We start from the raw sequence: 22,020 nt of genomic DNA, 5'->3' as shown, positions 1-22,020 counted from the left end.
CTGTTTGGTCCGCTTTAAACGCACCAGAGTTTGTTTCCTCGGATAGTCCGCTTGGTTTGGGCTGGTGTGAAAGCTCATTCAAACTCTGGTGCGGACCAAAAAAGCTAACTCTGGTCCGCCTGAAAACGTAGGTCTCGGTTCGCTTCCAAGTAAACCCTGGTGCGTACTTTTGTGGTGTGAATGCTTATCGGACCAAACGCAAGACCAAATATAGGAAGTGACCCGATGCATCTTGGATAGAAGGAAACAAAACAAACACCGCAGCATACACTGATAATTGGAAGCATGCGTGAAAAATGTCTCGTGGGCGAATGAGGAGGTAAAAGCCCTGATTGAAATATGGTCAGACAAGCAAATTACACAGCTGCTTGTGGCCACTCACAAAAACAACGAGGTGTACAAGTTGTTTAGCGAGAGAATGATGGCAATGAGCTTCAATCGATCAATGTCACATCAAAGTTAAAAAACTGTCAGCAATATATGAGAATAATGTGGTATGTGTGCGCTGGGCTGCTCCGGGGAATAATGTGGTGTGTATGTGTGTGTGCTGTAGAGCTGTCCCCGAAGCCTGTTTTTGGGATTCTACATATATCCAATAGACGAGCGCCCTTTTCGATCGCGTGACATTGTTCAGAAAGTTTGGTGCGCTTGACAAATTGCAGTGTGAAAGCAAACCGAACCAAATGAAGAATGCAACAATGTTGCAACTTCACCCCTGAATCGCACCGAGTCCACCAAACTATATGTGAAAGCGACCTAAGAGTCAGACAGTTCCACCTTTTAGTTCTCCAGCTCCTGTCAGAAGTCCATGCTCCCAGTTGAGGAGCCTTGATGGCTACTGGCATGATGGACTGGCTGAGACTTTTTTTTTCTTTTTTTTATAAACTTTGACCAGTCAGCTGGTTCTCTTCGCGTTTGTCGCTTTTTCTGGTCAAGTATGACCGACAGAAACATGTTGAATGGGGGTATAGATGGGGGGAAAGACACTCTGAGAAAGTACGGCTTGTCCGGGAGTCGAACTCGCTACCCCAGATCCGTGACGCGCACGGTTGTCCCCGACGCCGAAATAGCGTTCGAGGTACGCGGTGAGCTACTGGAGCTCCCCCTGGCTGAGACTTTTTGTGGTGTGTCAGGGTGGGGGTTGAGTCTATGGGTGCGGTTACACCTTTCGTTTCATCTTCGTATTGTTGTCATATGCGTTTCGCCGCGACGTTGTGCGCCTCAAGTCACACTTTCGTTTTTTTTCGTTTTTGTCACCCGAGCACACTGATGTAGTACACTGCCAAAGCAGTAGGTGGCAGTAGGTGGCAAACATGAAGGCAATTTCAACCAATCAGAACTTGAATGTGCCTGCAAAGCAAATGTCAACAAGGCGGCCACCATCTTTTGCCTAGTTACCCAATGCAGCAATTCTTTTTCAGCAAAGCCTAATAAAAGTGCAATAAACAAAACGGATACATTCACTGTGTGTTCTGCCTGTCATTTGTTGATGAAACAAAACTAACATCAACACAAGTGACCACCAAGAGCCGATAGTTTAGTCTAAAAAACTATCGGTAGCATTGTTAGCTGCATGCTAACATCAATGGAATTTGCCATTATAACAGTATAGCATTGTGGCTAGAAGCTAACGTTAGCTCACGCTACTTAGCCAGCACCAAACTGATGATATCGGGAGCTATCAGTGGTTAGATAACATTAGAGACAACGCTGTGTGTATTAAACAAAGGTGAATAGATGACTGGGCCATTTTGTTTAATGCTTGTTAAGTTGAAAGAGGAGCTTTGAGCTAACAGGGTTTGATAGCTAACACTAGCTCATGTTATCCAGTGGCAGTGCCAATCGGTAATGCTAGCAGAATGAATGGATGTAAACTTTCTTTAACATATTGCATATGGGTACAATACAATACGGCTCAATACAAACAATTGTTAATGGAATGCAGACTGTTGTAGCTTGGACTGGGGTCCTTATAACAATAACTTGACAACACATAGTAGCTGCAGCCTGCAGCTATTTGGTTTGGGACAGCTCTCTGTCACCGGAAGGGCACGCAGATGGTATCTACTGCGCATGGGCGTTTTCGCAACAACGGCTCATGCAGACTACACGCTGTTGTCTGCGCGTTTTTTAGCGTTTCTTCAAAACGCAAACACAATTTTGCGTTTCAGCCGTATCCACAAAAAAACGCCAAAAAACGCATTTCTGTGTAATAGGGACATGAAACGTATTCAAAAACGTATTAAAAAAACGCTACAAATACACTAGTCTAACCATGGCCTATGACTGAACGTGCTCCTCATCTTGGCTAGCTCCTCATAGAGGGGGGGTGGGAGGAGTTCTCCAGGATAACATCCAGCTTCTTTCTCAAGCCCCCCAGCCCACCACCTCTAGTTTGACCAGTTTGACTCCCACTACGGATCTAGTCTTCCTCACCAGCTTGTTCAGTTTGCTGGTGTCTCTTGATGTCACAATTTTCATTCAATCAATCGGCGCGCAGGTGATTGATTGAATGAAAATGTTATTAACAGATTGCAGAATGGGTACAATACAGTACGGCTCAATACACACAATTGTTAAGGGGATGCAGACCAGAGAAAGACTTTCGTCTTGTTTACATCAGGGTCCCCCATTTTCAATTCATAATGAATTGTAAGTAAGGGTGCAATTAGCACTGTGCAATCCATTCTTTGTGGATCTAGCCCATAGTGTGTCTGAATCTAAAAGGTTAATTTCAGACTCTGACTCTAAGACTATTGTAGTGATTAATATAATTACGGACAAATATATTGTTTCCCATTAATAAACATATTTGGACAAATGTTATTGTCCTTTTGTCTTACTGATCATTTTGAATTAACAATATATTTATTTAGAATATATTTGGTGTTGATTTTTTATGCAAATGTAATTAAACTGGCATTAAAATGTCTTAAATTGAACTTGCTCATAGGGCTGTACCGAATAGTTTGAAGCTTCTAAGCTTCATTCAGAACATTCACATTCGAATTCTAAATCAACATTACATTTAAAAAAGAATTATAAGAATTATAATAATGTTTAAACCAATGGAGTTTTTCTTCACAGTTGCAGATAAAGATTAGGCTACACTAATATTATAGTATATGACTCGTCATAAATCTGCATCCGCTCGGCGCTCCATCAAGACGTCACCATCACTTTCGTACCAACCGTGCCCTTATTGGATTATTTATGTTGACGAAACTGATGAGTTAATATTCATTAAAGAAAGTTGATTTAATAAATAAATAAAGACTAATTTAATCAGATTAATCACTTTATTCAAATTGAGGATTTTTATTTATATATATAAAAAAAAATGTCATGATGATTACGTCATAAAATATGACGACAGACATTCAAAGCTTCATTCGAAAACTTCAATAGAAGCTTCGAATGTAAAAAGAATTGCATTCGGTACAGCCCTACTTGATCTGATACCAGTATAACTGGAGTAACTGCACACGTATCCACTGACTAAAGACTTTTCTGACCATCCTGTACCCATCTCCACCTTCTCTTGTCCCTCCCACCCTCCCCTTCTCACTCCAGCGAGGTGTCAAATGGCTCCAGTGGTCTACAGGACAGCGGGGTGGGCGGGTCCATGCTGTCACTGTCCAATAAGACGTCTTCGCTGAACCTTTGTTCCGATCCTGGAACCGGTTCAGAGATGCAGAAGAATGGTGTGGTCCATTCCTGCTCTTAGACCACACGCATACACACACACACACAGACACGTGCATACACACACTCAAAACGCTTGATCGAAAAGCATGCACGGGCACACATACACACATACTCGTTTTATTTAGAAGATGAGCAGTATCTGCCGTGATATGAATTTCCTTTCTTTTTGTTCTGTGAATGAGCTTTTTCTTTCTTTTTTTAATGACTTTCATTGCCTGGAAACCAGGGCATTTGATAACATTTCTCGTTTTCATTGTTTATTTTTTACTGGGACTATAGATAAACAAGGCTCACAAAGTAGATTTATCAGGAAAGCAAATGGTTGTGGTGGTGATGATGATAATGGTGGTGATGATGAAACTTGTTTTTAAAGGGAAGATTCAAGACTTAGATGCTTATCCTAATGATTACTTGTCCGAGTCCCCTTATAGTTAAGTTTCTGAGAGATTGACTTGTGATTATCTCAAACCCGCCCTCTTGATTTTCCAATCACAACGGTTGATTTCCTCAACAGTTGCGATTGGAGGATCAAGAAAGGAGGGCGGAACTTGACATGTCAATTGGCATTAACCTCCTCTTAGCATTTGTTGGTAGCGCAAGTTAATGGGAGTATAAAACCATTTCTCTCTGCATTGCATTTAAGCCATTCCATTTAGTTCTATAAGCTCTAGTAATTGTAAGAATACACGATGACACTGTTAGAAAGGACTTGCATGCAACTCTGAGAGAAACGTCTTCACCTCGTTGACCCGCTGGCATGTGGCCCACCCCCTCCCCCCTGAAGTGGCTTTTGTCGCCAGGCTGCCTGGTGAAACAATGGTAACTAGCATTTTTAACAAAAGACTAAAAGGAAGCTGGCACCAATTTATCAGGAATGTAAATACCAGAAATAAACCCTTTTTTTTCTGGGGTTTCGTGGAGGGACATGGTAAAATTTAGTGACCAATAGGAAAGGCTCTAAGAAATCTGAATCTCTCCTTTTTAAGGAAGCAAGCCTGCAACTGTGAACATAGAGACACTGTAAACCTATTTGCTGAATAATGCTCCCCCAGGCCGTTATAAGTGAAGAATGATTTTGAATAGAAAAAGGAGCAGGGGACCCCTCTCGTAGATCTGTACCCCCCCAAAATAACCCTTTCTTAAAAGTCTAGTCTCTTTTGTTGTCCGTCATAGCCTGATGACTCATTATGAAGCGATTGTACCGAAGATGTGATGGTTGGTACTTGGGAACACCCTGCCCCCTAGAATCGTAAAACGTGGTTGGCCAGACGGCGAGGGTCCAGAGGAAGGAAAAGCAGTAGAAATATTCCACCAATCCTCAGCCGACTTCAGGCACAAGTAGGCAAGGTGTTTCAGTAGTCACATTTAGACCACATGCACTTCTTGGCCCACCATGAGAAGTATGATTTTATTAGTGCATTTTATGAATACATCATATGCCTGTTTCATACTTGAAAAGCAGTATATTATATATTTAACCGAAGCATTCTGTTTTAAAGATTGCAAAAAAAAAGAAGAAAAAAAAGAATCTTTTTGATAATGAGCTTTCCTCATGTTTTCTATAAGGGAACCTACTATATGCTTCTCTTGGTTGTGGTGTGACTTGATGTGACTTGATGTGGCTTGCTTGCAAATGCCCTCTGCCTGTACTCTGAAGGGCTGGTATTCAGTCTTACTTAATCGTGGGAATAATTCACACTACACACCGGATGCCAAACGACTGTTAATTTGTATTATTAAAGATACATAAACAGGCTGTAAGCAAAACCATATTTTCTACATCACAAGTCTGGTTGAATCCCCGCCCCCCTCCCCCCAGTGTAGAGTTAGTTTTATGCTGTCAGGGTGAAGGATTTTAGATTTTCCCTCCTTGGAACCTCCCGTCTGGTCACACAAAAGGCCTCCCCATTGGGATTCTCTCGTCATCGGTTCTTCTTAACTTCTATGAAGTTGCGTTCCCTTGTGTTTTTTTTGTTTAGTTTTTTCATGCTTTACGTTGTCACGATTCAGGGGGTGTGGTTTACCAGAAATCATTGGTTCCATTGTGTTGGTGTGCGGACTAAAGGTTAGACATGGTCATATCAATCTGTAGATTTTCATTTATTTCAGTGACTTTGTTTAGAAACGTACACCTGTTTACTTTAAGGAAAGACCCATTTATAATCTTGGTGTTATTTTAGCTGTGCAATATGTTTCAAATCGAATACATAATTCAGGGTATCAGCGTTCGTTTACGGGAAAACAGGAATTGGAACATCTCTCATGACCTGTCCTTTGGTTAAGATATAAACAGCTCAATTTGTAGTATTCAGGGAGCATTTAGGCCTTTTAAATTGTGTATAGTTAGCTTTCTGTTCACCGTGTAGCAATTTGTTACTCTTTGCTATTATTATTGTCACCACCACCATTGTTCTTGCTCTCTCCCTATCATGGACATTGTTTATTGCTAATGCTCGATAAGGAGCTCCCTGCCTTTTGTAAACAAGTGACATGATTGGAGCTGCGCTGTGAAGAGTGGGTCCGGGTGCTCAAACGGTTAAAGGATAAGGATAGAGGTTTCGTTCTGGGCCAAGTCGTTTTGATTTAACGTTCAGCCTTTGTTTAGGTCGGACACGGATGGGGTATAAAGGAACCGACAATCTGGGTTTGACAGATTTCTGATTACTGATGTGTCAATTGGATGTAGACTAATGGCAAAATGTCATCAGTGGCCATATTTGGTTAGGCAACATCTTTAACCCTTTTAGGTGTAAGTTCTGTGGAATCCTAGAATTAGGATATCGTTGGCCTCATACGATAATTGCCTAAGTAATTTTTCAAGATTGTTGGAAAAGAGCCTCGGAAGTCAGTCACTCACACAGTGAGTTAGGCAGATGTTTTTTTTATTTTTATTTTTTAACTTAACAAGCGTTCTGATTGGCTGAGGACATGGGCACTAAGCCAGGGCGATGCAGCAGTGTGAGGGGGGTACAGTTAGGCAGAAATCTCAATTTGGCACAAAAAAAAATATATATAATAATTATCGTATGAGGCTAACTATAATGCTTCAATGCCTAGTAGCTATTGTGACATCTTTTGTAATGTTCTCTTGTCAAATGTCTACCTCATCGTGCACCTGAAAGGGTTAATTGACCACACACAGGGGCCATTTTGCTCTATGTCATGCTCGGGTTGGGATTCCTTTCCACCCTGTACCCGACCTGCGCATGACATAAGAGCAAAATGGCTGCCGCGTGAATATGGTTAATTAGGTTTTGATTCGGTCTCTTCTTCCAGTTTCTCGGAGCCTTTTGATGGCCTTTGACGTTCTGGGGCTAATCTGTTTTTTTGATGGTGAACGTTCTGACAAGGAGATTTCTTTTATTTCTTTCCAACCACACTTCAAGCCTCTCAGGCTGCTCCTCGCTACATTTATTGTTTAGGTACACGACTCACTTATACATATGAGTATGTATACATACATTAATATACTAAAGCACTATTAACGTGCCACCTCTTATTCTACTCGCTCAGCATTTATATTAAATGATCTCTACTTAGAATCAGCAAAATGTTATTTTTTTTGTTTTTCTGTCCACTGGTTGCCAACACAGACTTTATCCTTTCCCAGTCGAAGGACTTCTGTGCGCATTGATGTGTGTTCACTTAATCTTTTTGTGTTCAAACAAAGAAAATGTTCTTTATAGAATATGCTTCCGAAGAAGACAAAATTTAATAACTTTTGAAAATTTACAAAAAAAATAAATAAAAAAAAGTTTTTCGTGTGTGCTAGATTGTATTGTAGAAAACGTACCCTGACTATGGCTTTTTTCTTAAAGTGAAGTGTGCTGTACTGGGTGATGGTGTTGAGGTATTAGAAAAGTGTTGGGGTTTTTTCTTTTTTCTAAGCGGCAATTCAGGACGGTTCTAATGAAAGTTTGGCCTTATTTCCTCATGGAATCCTCCTTGTCTGTTTTAACAGTATGAGACAACCTGGAAACTAGCTAATTGTAACTCAAATTTCTAAATTGGCATGATTCAGGGTCGCCACGACTCTGGTAAAATTTCTCCCTTAAAAACTGTAAAGTCATCACAAAAAATAAATCTCTTCTCTCATGCAGCATTGCAGATCTCTTAAGACATGAAACAAAAGTTTTTTTTGTTTTTGGGGCCAGGAAAATGTCATCAACTTAGTTGAGTTTGTAGTTTGTTTTTCTTTTTCTTTTGTTTCGTTTCTTCCTGTAATTGAGTGAAATCACTGACTTCCAAGTCTTACGATAATCATTGCATCGTCTCACCAGGTGTTTCATCATGTCCACCAGGATTACAACGGTATCAAACGCATGTTGTGTTCTTGATTTAGAATAGTCAATACATGGCCTCACCTGTCAATTCTGCTATGGGACCAACTGATGGACTGAGTAAAATGTTGTCGTGTGAACATGTGATGAGATTTCACCAGCAATTTGCAACATTTGGTTGTTAACCCTTTCACTACCACACTACAGGTTAACCTTTCACTACCACTACAGACTGTTAACCGTCTGTAGTGTGGTAGTGAAAGGGTTAACCTTCTGTAGTGTGAACGTGTTGACCCTTTGTCGTGTGGCAGTGAAGGGGTTAACCTTCTGTATTGTCACAGTGAAAGGGTTAACCATTTGGTAGTGAAGGGGTTAAAGGGCCAGTTCACCCAAAATGAAAATTTAAAAATCAACATTTCCCCCTTACCCGGAGTGCCATCTATCCATCAAGATTGTCTCGTGCCATTCGCCTAGTTTTGGAGATATCTGCCGTGTCGCTCGAATACAATGGAGCTGAATGGCACTTTGTTTGTGGCTCAAAAGCACAAAAGAAATACATTTGAAAAACTCAATGTCTCAGACCTTGTTGTGAGCAGTTTCACGTAGGAACTATCTTCTACCTATCCATCTAACTACACCCCCCATAATAATGAATGGGGTTGTACCTGGGTAGAAAATAGCTCACAACAACGCCTATGGATTATCCGGAATAACCAGGTTGTGATTCCTGGAAAGAGATATCGCTTTTGAGTTTTTCCAAATTTATAATTTTTTTTGTGTGCTTTTGAGCGCCACAAACATACTGCCATTCAGCTCCATGGTTATAGGAGTGACGGCAGATATCTCCAAAATGAGACGAATCACACGAGACTATCTGGATGGATAGATGGCACTCTGCGGTTAAGATGTGCTTTTACTTTTGGTGAACTGCCCCTTCAAGCATCGTATTGCCTCATCCCCACCAGAAGTGTCGGGGGGCCCTTATCGTCACAAACCTGGTTCCATCAGATAGGTCCCCGCAGCCGGGAGAGGCTGAAAAGTCTTTGGCTGAGCAGAATTAACAAATGGCGGGAGATTATGGGATGGTTTTCTACAGTAATAGCGATGGTGTTCATTTCAATTTAGTGTTTTTTTTGTTTTTGTTTTTTTGTTTGAGTGGAACTGCTGCCTACCCCTCATTCACACAGCCAGTTATCCCCCACTCCCTTCGACCACAGAGCTCTGTTACTGCTGTCTGAGGCTCACATTTTACCCCCTCCCCCAACGTTCTGTGGGGGGAAAATACGCAAACGGCTTTTTTATATGATTACTCCCTTGTAAGATATCTCTTAAATTAAGGTACAGGTTTGATTTCAGCAAGAAAAAAAAGTTTTTATATGTATATTATACTCCATTAAGGAATGTCTAGAATTATCTTCCTCCAATGTGGATGTAGCCATTATTATGCCATTTTATGACTTTGTAAGAGAATTCACTGTGTGAAAATTGGTTTGCATTTTTGTATAATACAATCTGCTTTTTTGTTTGATACGAAAGGGGAAGGTCAAACTGGAAGTTTGAAGAGAGGAAAAAAAAAAAAGAAACCTGTGAAAATTGAGAAAAGAAAAATGTAACTTATGTACAACAGTGATTCTATGCCGAGGGGGAAGGATTAAATGATATTGCTAACTCTGCAATTCTGTCTCATTGTTTTGATATTGCTGGATACGTTCAAGACGTGAATGACTAAAGACACAAACACACGGATGGCAGCACCCTCCTCACAGCTTCATCAATGACCGCAAACGCACATCAGTTGAGCCAGATATATATTTTATTTGTATTCCTAAGTGATCTTGGAAGACACCAAACGAGAAAAAGTACTCGTGAGCTTTATTTAAATTTTTCTTTCAAGACTAAAATCTAAGATTGTGTTGTGTATTCAGATGAAGTTTCAAAGTCGTCTCTTTAACGAGAAATTTAAAGCACAGAGTATTTCCTTATTGTAAGGCACTTGCGTAAGGCTAGCAGCAATCAGCTTATCAACAGAGTTCCCTCTCGTCAGTCTTTTGTTTGTTTATCCTTTCCATAGTGGGAAGCTGAGATGAATGAGCTTCATGTCACAGTGCAGCCTCCTGATGCTGTCCATGTCTTCTGGGGAGAGCATGAATCCAAAGACCTGTCGAAACAAGCAATGAATAAACAAAAGTGACAATTGTCTTTCAGTCACACCCACAAATACAGGGGGTTTTCAGTTGTGGCTTCCATTGTGCTACCATTTTTCCAGCAAAAGTTCCAATGACAAATGATTCAAAGGTCAGACAGTAGATATACTGAGTGTCACAATGAAGGAAGTACCGCCCCCATCAACACTGGAGAAAGAAAAGGTAAGGTGCTACTAAAGGAGTGACAAAGCCATGCATGCATGTTAGCAGTAGCTATGCTCTTAAAGGGTAATACCACCCAGATTAAGAATTCCAATATGTATATCAGCTTGGCTGGTCGTTCATACTAACACAATTGGCAGTGTTAGGGGTGGGAAAGCTGATGGGTGGGTCCTGGGCGTTGTGGACAGCGACCCCTACAGTTCGGTCGGGGCGCCTGCACAGCGAGGGTAGGATCTGGAGGTAGGTAGTGTGACCTTCCACACGTTACACTCTCCCAGTGAGAATCTGCGCTGGCTGCCGGCTGGCTGCACATGCGTCGGAGGAAAGCATGTGACAGTCTCCGGCCTCTCGGACCAACAGTAGGGGGGAGTGCGCAACAACCAGGAAGGGGGTTGGGAATTGGCATAACGATTAACAGTGGGATGGGAGAAAAATCGGAAAAAGGAGGGGGGAAAAAGATAATAATAATAAAAAAATAATTCCAATATGTTATTTCCAGGGCCCGGGAAAGTTCAATCAATATTTGTGAACATGAGCCCCTCTCCCAAAGCCAGAAACCAGAGAAGTAAAGAGACTCAAACTTGTGTTATCAAGTATAAAGTCTGGAGCTGCTCCGTTGATAATGAATGGGAGATGGATTTTGTGGACTTCTTTTATACCCAAATGAGCTTTATTCTTAGAAATTATTAGAAAAGAATGGATTGTTTTGGGCATTGCATATGTACCTCTTCCCAAAGTCCCATATAAAGATTGGTATAAGGAGCAAATGATGCTCCCATACACATACCCCTAGTCTGAATATAGCAATCTACATAATAAGAAAAACATTATCTCCATCATAGGGGATAGAGGTATCTAAGAGACTGAATGTGGAGGATCATTGTGAGAACTGTTCATCAATGAAAATCTTTGATTAGTTACAACATCCTGTGTGCCAAATAGGAGGGCACTTGAAGAACAAATTTAGAGATAGAAAAATCGATGTACTTAAGAGTAGTAGAGCGTTGGCGGCTAGGTGGTGTAGTGGGCAAGGCACTCGCCACCAATGTGGAGACGCTGGGTTCGCGTGTTCGAATCCAGCTCTCCACATTGTTTTCAGTTTGGCTGGTCGTCCGTACTAATACAATTGGCAGTATTAGAGGGTGGGAAACTGATGGGTGGGGATTGGGCGTTGTGGACAGCGACTCCTACAGGTCGGTTGGTGCGCCTGCGCAGTAGAATCAGGAAGTGTCGGGGGCAGCGTGAGCCTCCCACGCGTTACTCCTCGCCACTGAGAGATCGAGCTGCGCAGGTGAAAAGATGCGACTGCTGTTACCTCAAGTACCGGAGGGGACTTGTGCTATGTATGACTTAGTCCACATTGCAGCCGGCTTGTGGGAGGCAAGAAACAGCGTTCGTGACGGGAGGGTTGAATTGGATGATACGAAATTGGGATGGGAGAAAATATAGAAAATGGGAGAAAAAGTGGATTAAAAAAAAGAGTAGTAGAGCATTCCGTCCCTGGATGAGTGTTTGAGCGTGAAAGCTACACAAAAGACTGCAAGAATGACATGCTACTATTCACCACCATGTTATGCGGTGGTGGACCTCCCTGTAGACCGACTAGTTTTTTTTAGGGTGCAGGATGGACAGACATGCTAGTATGCACCTTGTTATGCGGTGAGACAGAAATGCTAGTATACACCTTTTTATGCAGTGAGACAGACATGCTAGTATACACCTTGTTATGCGGTGAGACAGAAATGCTAGTACTGTATACACCTTGTTATTGATGAGACAGACATGCTAGTATACACCTTGTTATGCGGTGAGACAGAAATGCTAGTACTGTATACACCTTGTTATGCGGTGAGACAGACATGCTAGTATACACCTTGTTATGCAGTGAGACAGACATGCTAGTACTGTATACACCTTGTTATGCGGTGAGACAGATTTGCTAGTATACACCTTGTGTTACTGCACGTGTGTGGGATCCCAGCTCACATGTCTCCCATCATGCAACCTGCTCAGAGCTGCCATGTCCGCCTCCTCCAGCGTGAACCCAAACACCTGGGAGTGGGAGGAGTCAGAACCAGCCGATGGGAAGGAGCAGGTGGGGTGGGGGTGGGTGAGGTTGAAAGGAGACGAGAGGATGAAAGCGATGGGTATGATAACGGTATTGGTTTCGGTTCAAGTCCAATATCATGTTTTATGGGGTTGAGTTATGATTACTATTTGACGTTTTCATTCAATTAAAGGTAGAATCTGTAATGCCATCAAACAGTGACCTTTAGGCAAAAGAGTCTGACTTGGTATGTGGCACTTTATTGAAATTTTTTGTTTTGGATTTCATTAACTTATTTTACTGTGAATTTCTCCAGACCTCTCTTGGCAGAGCCTGAGTTGTGGCCAGCAATAGCAACCCATCCCCCCTATCCCACATCCCATCAGATCAAAACTAAAGAAATGTACACAAAGTGCAATACCGAGCAGGGCTCTTTTGCCTAGAGGTCGCTGTTTGACGGCATTACAGATTCTACCTTTAAACACATGTTTCTAAATGGACTTGACTTTTAGGCTGAGGTGACAGAGGGGTTAATGTGGGAACATGCAAACGTTTGAGTGTCGTGTTTTCAACTCACTTGACAGTTTTCTTGTATCCTCTCCTTTTTAGTGGACTTGGGTATTGTGACAACTCCATTCTGAAAGAGGGGAAAGAAGAGACTTAACATAAAGACAACAGCATAAAGAACCGTATCGCCCCACGAAAAGCCTATTGGCCAACCTGAGCATGACAAGAGCAAAATTAGATTAGATTCAAATACATTGTCATTATATAGCACAAGTACAGTACAGCGAAAAGAAGAGTTTGGCATCCAACCAGAGTACAAATGTAGCAGTAAAGTGCAACAGCAATATACAATGTACAGGTAAATAAACTGGGTATACAAATTTGTACTACTGGGTGTAGTGCTAATCAGATGTACATGTACAGAGTTGTAGTATAATATGTACAGTGATACAGGTGTAAAGACAGTATGGTAGTAGTAGTAGTATACTGGCCAGCAGCGTAACTAGTAAGAGTAGGATAGGTATAGATATAGTATCTACAGATATATTAAAGGACTATGTGCAGGTAAATACAGACAGGTGTGGATAGATACTGTATGTGGTTAGAATAAATATATATGGTATATACAGCATTTGTACATACTCTCATACAGAGCTATGAGTTATATGCAGGTGTATATAATAATGCAGGGATTCTTTATTCGGCATGCAACAAACTGGGACATACAATGGGAGCGGCACACTGGAATACACACACACACACGCATTGTCTTTTTTTTTAGTCGCCGATGCGATTGAGCTCTGCGCTTAACCCATCCCGTCGTCCTTCCCCCCCAAGGGCAGCCGGGAGCAGACAGGGCGTCGGCGAGGTACCGCGCCCGGGGACCAATCCAAGTGCTCCTGCCCGTTTTCATCAAGGACGCGACAGCGTCAGCGATCTGTTGTGTGCATGTTTTTCCATTGGGTTTATCTTATCGGGGGGGAAACCCTTGCAAGCACGGGGAGAACATGCAAACTCCACACAGAAAGGCCTGGGAGATCCCCCACCTGGGTACCTGGCAACGTGGAAACCTGGTCCCCAAGCGGGAATCGAACCCTGGACCTTCTTGCTGTGAGGCAACAGTGTTAACCACTACACCACCGTGCAAGTAAGTATATAGAGGGGAGTAAAGGTATTCACATGCTCTATAAACCATGTGAATACGGTCTATAGAGTTTCCTTTGGGCCGTACCTGCTATTGGATTAGTACCTGTATGCTCCAGCGGATGCAGATCTGAGCAGGTGTACGTCCGTACTTCTGAGCCAGCTGAAGGATGGAGGGGTGGCTGACGGCTTGTCCTTTGGCCAGGGGGCAGTACCCTTCAAACACAATGCCCTCATGGCGACAGTAGTCCACCAGCTGATCCGGCTGCTGGAACGGATGGTACTCCACCTGACGGAGAGAAGGGGAGCCAAGTGACCTCATCACTACCAAGTGACATCATCACTGCCAAGTGACGATACTTCCATGTCGTCTGTGACTGAGGAGTCCAATTTCACACAACCTCCTAACCGAGAGCCTATAGAGCCCAAGAGCCACAAACATGAGTGGTGGGCTGCAGGCAAAACTGTGATTAGATATGAATAATTTAGAAATATAGGCTAACCAGTAACCAGGCACTAGCTATTTTAATTGCATGTCCTTGTGTTTTGTTAATATGCATTGTAATAACAAAAGGTATATACATTTTTCAAGTATGATTTAATTATACCAAAATATACTAAATGTAATATGTTATCACTCCAGAATCCTTGGGTGGAACGAAACCGTTTTTGTCTCTGACCAAATTTGGTCCGAAGGCCCTACTTGGTGGCCCATGAGCCCCGCCAAAGAGCTTTGTTGCAATGGGATCGCATTTTGTCCCGCTACAGGCTCGCTGGAGTATAGTACTCACTTGGTTGACGTGTGGCACCACGCTGCAGTCCTCCTTTAGCTCCTGCAGGTGGCGCACCAGGAAGTTGCTCACCCCGATGGCACGGCACACCCCTGTAGATCGAAAGAGACATCCTGTATGAAACCTGTTTGACTTTTTTCTTTTTAACACAAGGGATGCATAATGCTGTGGGACAGAACAAGGACAATACAGGAATATGATTTATCCAATAGGTAAATCAGCTATACTCAAAAGTATGGCCTGGTGGTGCCCCTCACTAAACACTTCTGTGTGGCCCTTAGAAAACCCTTCCAGTATACAAGTGTCTTCCTGTGTACACTGTGGAATAACTATCTCCCCCTCCCCCACACAGCCTACTGTCCTTCCAATATACTAGTTTCTGCCTCCCCCCATCCACCACCTATCGTCATCTATGGGCTCTTAACCCTTTCACTGCCGCACTACCAAAACGGTTAACCCTTTCACTGCGACAACACACAGAAGGTTAACCCTTTCACTGCCACACGACAGCCGGTTAACCCTTTCACTGCCACACGACAGAAGGTTAACCCTTTACTATCACACAACCGATAGTTGGCAGTGAAAGGGTTAAGTCAACGTCCCTTGTTGAATTAACATGAAGAATCTAACATCCAACTAACTCCATGTCATCTCACCATCTTCATAGAGCTCCTCCATGGCTCTCCAGGTCTCGGCTCTCACCTCCCGGCTGGTGCCACCACGGACCATGGACTCTGGCCAGTGCATAAGGTACAGGTCTAAGAGAAGAAAGCGACGGGGAGTTGTGATCAGTGAACGTACAAACAGCTGTGGTAGTCTCATGTCATGATCTTTTTGTTTAATGTGTCTTGATGGGGGGGGGTCTCCTGTTGTCCTATTCTAGGTAAATCTTATAGCAGGCCACCTGGGTGTGAACTACAGAGGGGCCAGGGGAGCTTGAGCTCTTCTGAATCTGAAATCATGATGGGGGGGGGGGGTCTTTGTTTAGATAGGAATTGTCCCATGAGATCAATTGTTGTTTAATGTGTCTTGATGAGGGGGGGGGGGGTCTCCTGTTGTCCTATTCTGGGGGTAAATCTTATCGTAGGCCCATACCAAGATATTCCACCCCAAGGCGTGAGCAGGAGTCACGGCAGGCCTTCTTGGCAGCTTCGTATCCGTACTCCCCCGGCCACAGCTTGGTGGTGAGCCACAGGTCACGTCGTGGCACCCCGCTCTCTCTGATGGCTTCACCCAGCTGTGCCTCACAGCCGTACCGCTTCGCTGTGTCGATGTGCCGCACGCCACACTCTCGGAGTGCATACAGAATGGCGTCATGGGAGTACCCTCCGTCATGTGATGTGCCTTGGGAAGGAGAGAAGACGGACTACATTTGTGTGGTGAGGGGGGGGGTTATGTGCCACCAGACACAAGACTCTTTACCCACAGGGTCCTTACGTCCACACAGCTGGGACTGTGTTCTTCTACACGTCTGGAGTCACACACACTGAACTCAGCTGAGAACAGTTGTATTTTCATTGTATTGTGTTATTGTGTTGTGTATTGTGTTATACACAAAGGATTGATCCTGTGGAATTTAATTCTTTTAAAGCAATCCTGTTCAAAGCCATTCCCTTGAAATGTTGCAGAGGTTAGATTAGATTCAATGTATTTGTCATTGCACAAGTGCAAGTACAGAGTACAACGAAATGAGGTGCATTGTAGTGTACATGTAAAACATGTGTATATATGGAGCATATTTGAAAAAGCAACGGAGTAAATATGCTAAGCCAATGTATAGTATTATTACATACGTAGTACGATTATGAATATACTGTGGTTAATAAAAAACAAAAGCTTTTTTTGTCATGTAACCCTGATGGCGGCATGTTGCCGAAACGCATTGGTTTTAATTGTATGAATAAAGAGCATTATTATCTTTTAGAACATCCATTGACCTCCAAAGATTTGCTGAAATGTTCTCCCTTGATGTATCCAGTTCAAGAAAGGACGAAGTCGCCACAGATCTTTTGTTTCTCTTAGATATAGAGTTACCGGCACAGCATCTTAATGCCAACTTCACTGAATGAATGAATTAAAATTTTATTTTCGTGTCATGTCCGACGACCCATCCCTTATGCGATTATAAGACACCAAAAACAATAATTGAATATAACATTCACTTCCCAAGGTTTGTACGCTACACCATGCACACCATCAGAGGCCAAAATAAATACATCACATTATATGTTCTTTTCGACGTTTATCCCAAGCTTTCTCTAAATATTCTGCAAGTGCAACCCTGTGATAAAAAATCTATTTTAGGCTTTCTGCATCACTCAACCACATTAACTCAAGATGTTTACACCTGTCAAATAACTTTTGATGCAACTCATAATATAATGGACAATAAAACATCAAATGAAACGTATTCTCTATCAATATTACAGTAAATACAGATCCGCTCTTCTACTGTCTGTGACCCCCAAGGTAACGTCCGGTTTCGAGGTGCAGGGGCAAAATCCCAGAGCGGAGCTGGGCACATAATGAACTTTGTCTTTTTGATAATGGAGCACACACATATTTTTCATTTCTATAACAACTATTTATAGTACTAAATGTTCTTAATTTTGGTGTATGTAGTATTTCATGTGACCATTTAATCTGATGTATGTATGTAGACAAGGCTTCCTTAACCAAGGAGATGTTTACAGTGTTTACATTCTGGAAAAGGTCAGATGCTCCAATTTAGCTGAGTGTCTTCTATCTCACTTGCCCATGCACCTTTTACAGTTAAGTTACATCCCAGTTGAATATTTTCCTAGCAACTCGACTGGCATTTTATCAATCTGTTCCATAAAGCTAAGATGCTGCCTTTCCATCTTATTCCACACGGTTCCCATCCCATATCTCCTGTTATTGCCAATACAGGGGTGAATTTATGGACTCCTAGAAAATACCCTATTGCGCTATTCTGTACCTTTTCTGTACCTTTTCTCCTTTTATATTTACTTTTGAACCCCATACCTGGCCTGGAGTAGGTAGCATATATCCAAATCACCCAGCTGTTTAGATTTAGCTATTATACCACCAAGTGCCCTACTATGGCAGATTCAGCCAATGCAGCTGTACCATGTTCAAAGTTCAGATGCTCCTCCAAAATTAAGCCTAAATATTTATATCTTTTAGCATTCAGATCCCCCCCCCCCCCCCCCCCCCAAATAAAATAGAAAATTACTCTTTTTATCTTCTCTGTCTTAGTCGGTCTGAAATGCATGGTTTGAGTTTCTGTGATTAACTTGAGTCTCCACTTTCTACACCAGCTTTCCTTACACTACATATTACCATTTTCTGAAGATGGTTTTAATGTTCAGCTACCAGAATTATATCATCTGCATAAAGTAATATGTCCAATTTATTACTACCATCGTAATTTAGACCCAGTCCTAGATGTTTTATTTCTTTAGCTAAAGTGTTGATGAATACAGCAAACAGAGTGGGTGAGAGACCATCCCCGTTTGACCCCAGACGGCGTGGGGGGAACCACCCTGACCAATATTCATTAACTTTAACACAAGCCTGAGGATCTTTATGATTGTATGGCCCAGTAGAATTTCCCTTCTACCCCTTATTCAAGAAGACGATAATACATCTCTGTTGACTAAATCAAAAGCTTTTTTTTGTAGTCGATTCTGTCGATATAACAAATGATGACTTGTTTTGCATTATTCTGTTTCTGACAACTGTAGTGATAGAATAGACATGATCAACACAGGCTCTAGCCTTTCTAAATCCATTCGGCTCCTCCACTAAACAGTTGACGGTACACAGTGTGAGAAGAGCATTTATGCAGGTGAACACCAGGAAGGCGGCTGGCCCAGATGGAATAACAGGACGCATACTCAAGTCCTGTGCTAACCAGCTAGCCCCTGTGTTCACCATATTTAATCGATCCCTGAAGGAGTCAGTGGTCCCTGCCTGCTTCAAGATGTCTACCATTATCCCGGTACCAAAGAAACCCTCCCCAGCAGGTCTCAATGACTACAGACCGGTGGCACTCACCTCTGTGGCCATGAAATGTTTCGAGAGGCTGGTCAAGGATCACATTTGTGCCTCCCTCCCCAGCGATATGGACCCTATGCAATTTGCATACAGGCCAAACAGGTCCACTGATGATGCGGTCTCCCAAGTACTGCACAGCACCCTCTCTCACCTGGACCGTCAGAAGGGGGGCTATGTGAGACTGTTGTTCATTGACTACAGCTCAGCATTCAACACCATAGTCCCCACCAGACTGGTGGACAAGCTGATCGAGCTGGGTCTGAGCTCCGCTCTGAGCGCCTGGGTACTGGACTTTCTGAGTGAAAGACCCCAGGCGGTCAGGGTGGGGGGTCAGACCTCCAACACCATCACCCTGAGCATCGGGTCCCCCCAGGGCTGTGTTCTGAGCCCCCTGCTGTACTCACTATACACACACGACTGTGTGGCCAAGTTCAGCTCCAACTCGACGAGAAGGCCTACCGGGAGGAGGTTGAGGTACTGGAACGCTGGTGCCAGGACAACAGCCTGCTCCTGAACATTGGTAAAACCAAGGAGCTGATCGTGGATTATAGGAGAGGACAGCAGGAGACACACACACCACTGAGGATAAACGGGGCCACCGTGGACAGGGTGAGCAGCTTTAAGTACCTGGGGGTCCACATCTCAGAGGATCTGACATGGTCAACACACATAGACACAGTTGTAAAAAAGGCGAAGCAGCGCCTCTACCACCTGAGACAGTTAAGGAAGTTCAGAGTATCGGGGAAGATACTCCAGTCCTTCTACTCCGGAGCTGTAGAGAGCATCTTGACTGGAAACATCACTGCCTGGTATGGCAACAGCACGGCACAGGACAAGAAGGCCCTACAGAAAGTGGTGCGCTCTGCCGAGCGTACCACGGGTATTGCACTACCTCCCCTGCAGGTTCTATACAACAAGAGGTGCAAATCCAGAGCCTGCAGAATAATGAAAGACCCTCACCACCCCAATAACAGCCTGTTCCAGCTGCTGCGAACACCAGCTACTAGGACAGAGAGGCTTCGGCTCAGCTTCTTCCCCCAGGCCATCAGAGCCTTGAACAATGAACACTGAGGGTCACAGAACACTGAACCCTACACACACAAGCACACATTAGCACACACACGACACACACGCTGTGCACACTCACACACTAGCAGCCACTTTAACATGAGAAAGCACTCACTCATGCTGCACACGCCCACACTTATGGCCACAAAGAAAGGTCACTTTAAAAATAGTATAACAGTGTATTGCACTACCAAGGGACCTAGCATGTCCTTCATGCTCTGTAAATAACTATGTACAAATACCGTGATGTCCCACTATGTTGGTCTGTTTATTGCACAATGTTGTCTATTGGATTCTATTATATGTTGTACTACTGTATTGCACATCGTTGCGGGCAAGACCACCCGCATTTCATTGTATACTTGTATGCCGTGACAAATAAAACTCTTGACTTGACTTGACTTGTTTTCTTCTAGATAGGTCATAAGCCTCGTGTTAAGAATAGATCCGTGTATAATTTATATGCTGTACTCAATAAACGAATGCCACGGTAGTTTAAAGGTATTTATAGAACCCACCTCACCCCTGCCCACTTTGCCAACCTAGGATGGCTTAGAGTAGACGACAGAGTACAGCAACTTGCAATGGGCCTGGTCTACAAGATACACTATACGACCGGGGTGCCCATGTACATGTCAAAATACTTCCCAAAGGTCAGTGAATACCACAACCACTACACCAGAGGAAGCTCAACAAATCATGTTAAACCCAGATTCGGCTCAAACAAGGGACTAAACACGTTTCGCAATTATGCCACAACAATGTGGAACGCCCTACCCAAAGCTGTAAAGGAATGTGAATCCCTGCCCACATTCAAAACCGCTCTTAAAGAGCACCTACGGGAGGCTGCAATTCGAAACTGGCCACCGTAAATGCCCAAAACCCCCACCACCTCCTAATAGACAGTCTCCTCACCACCGCATGTATATATTCCCTCCCCGCCGTATGTATATTTACCTCTCACCCACCCACCCCCTCCTAATGTACAGTCCCCTCCCCATCATATGTATATACTCTGTCAGGATCTAGGGGTAACAGTACTGTATATTTGAATACCGTTATGTCACAAATGTATCAGTACTAAATACCTATATGTCCCTATGCCATAAATGTCATGTATGTTGTGTATGTCATAAATGTCTATATGAATTGAAAATGGGGGACCCTGATGGAAACAAGACAAACGTCTTTCTCAGGTCTGCATCCCCTTAACAATTGTATGTATTGAGCCGTACTGTATTGTACCCATTCTGCAATCTGTTAAATAAAGTTTTCATTCATTCATAGGGTCATTTTTCAGAGACTTCAGTATTGGGCTAACAATAGATTTTGTACCATATTGAAGGAATATAACACAGTTAAGTTCTGATGGTTGGTTCTCTAGCTGGGATTTGAGAACAGATTTCATTAAAGAAAACTGAATCAAAACAATCTCCCTCTTGGTTTACCTGAGAACAATTCTGTAGTTATACAGTATATTCATATCAGTTTCTATCCAGACTATTTTGTTGTTTGTCAATACATTCCTTATTAATAAGTGCCCTGCCTTCTAATAACGGTTAACTGATTCACAATCGACGCAGCAGCAACAACTGTAGTCTGCAGCGGCAGAGGCGGCGCTTTGATGTTGGTAACGTTGTTGTAAGAAATATAGAACTAAATTTCTGTTTAGATTGTTGTTACATTGACCTACTGGTAAAAACAGGAGGGAGCTGGCTGGCCGCATCGTTACGTTGGAAGTGCCAGTGCCACAGAATGTAGCTGTAAAATAAATAAAACCTACCTAATCCAAGTATTGGAATCTGCAGCCCATTGGAAAGCGACACCATGGGACAACCCAACGCTTGTACAAAAGACATGCCTTCTCGGTTTATTTATTCATTCATTGTTATTCCCGACTCTTGGTGTTTTCCATGTTCGCATTCCTGAATAGGATTGCAAGCGTCGTAAATCTGCAACTAATCACCAAATTGACGTAAGGCAAAATCGTCTATCGTAGCTGATTGTAGTTTTCACCGAATCTTTTCTTGCCTACAAATACTTTCGCTAATGCGCCTGCGCGTCTATCC

At 43.0% G+C, this 22,020-nt stretch overlaps 2 protein-coding genes across 4 annotated transcripts in view; one reads left to right on the top strand and one right to left on the bottom strand.

Moving 5' to 3' along the window:
- rc3h1b (ring finger and CCCH-type domains 1b) overlaps positions 1 to 9,606 on the top strand; it is an 85,333-nt gene extending 75,727 nt beyond the window's left edge. Inside the window, exon 19 of the mRNA XM_084326774.1 lies at positions 3,574 to 9,606. Coding sequence (XP_084182900.1) covers positions 3,574 to 3,727 — 154 coding nt within the window. The 3' untranslated portion in view covers positions 3,728 to 9,606. The remainder of the gene's footprint in view (positions 1 to 3,573) is intronic.
- A 177-nt stretch (positions 9,607 to 9,783) lies between these two features.
- On the bottom strand, positions 9,784 to 21,902 carry LOC311239169 (putative oxidoreductase ZK1290.5). 3 transcript variants are annotated; one of them, XM_084327430.1, is made up of 8 exons: positions 21,735 to 21,902; positions 15,938 to 16,186; positions 15,499 to 15,600; positions 14,843 to 14,934; positions 14,158 to 14,340; positions 12,979 to 13,038; positions 12,305 to 12,406; positions 9,784 to 10,146 (listed from the first exon to the last, which is right to left on the bottom strand). In XM_084327430.1, the coding sequence occupies exons 1-7, from the start codon at positions 21,808 to 21,810 to the stop codon at positions 12,311 to 12,313; spliced, it is 858 nt and encodes a 285-aa protein (XP_084183556.1). In that variant the 5' UTR covers positions 21,811 to 21,902; the 3' UTR covers positions 9,784 to 10,146; positions 12,305 to 12,310. The 3 variants fall into 3 exon arrangements, with proteins under 3 accessions (XP_084183556.1, XP_084183554.1, XP_084183555.1); XM_084327428.1 differs by having other exon boundaries at positions 12,341 to 12,406; XM_084327429.1 differs by lacking the exon at positions 12,305 to 12,406.
- Positions 21,903 to 22,020: the final 118 nt, after the last annotated feature.

Source organism: Notolepis coatsorum (genome assembly GCF_963971535.1).
Source record: "Notolepis coatsorum genome assembly, chromosome: 13".
NCBI lineage: Eukaryota > Metazoa > Chordata > Actinopteri > Aulopiformes > Paralepididae > Notolepis > Notolepis coatsorum.
This window is presented reverse-complemented; position numbering and strand designations above follow the sequence as displayed.

Bases quoted from the DNA above. Each gene is read 5' to 3' on its own strand.
- LOC311239169 (XM_084327428.1), bottom strand. From the start codon at position 21,810: ATGTCTTTTGTACAAGCGTTGGGTTGTCCCATGGTGTCGCTTTCCAAT. The intron at 15,601-15,937 runs GTATGGGCCTAC...TTCTTCTCTTAG, and splicing joins CCTTGGGGTGGAATATCTTG to ACCTGTACCTTATGCACTGG. The intron at 14,935-15,498 runs GTGAGATGACAT...TTCGATCTACAG, and splicing joins GGAGGAGCTCTATGAAGATG to GGGTGTGCCGTGCCATCGGG.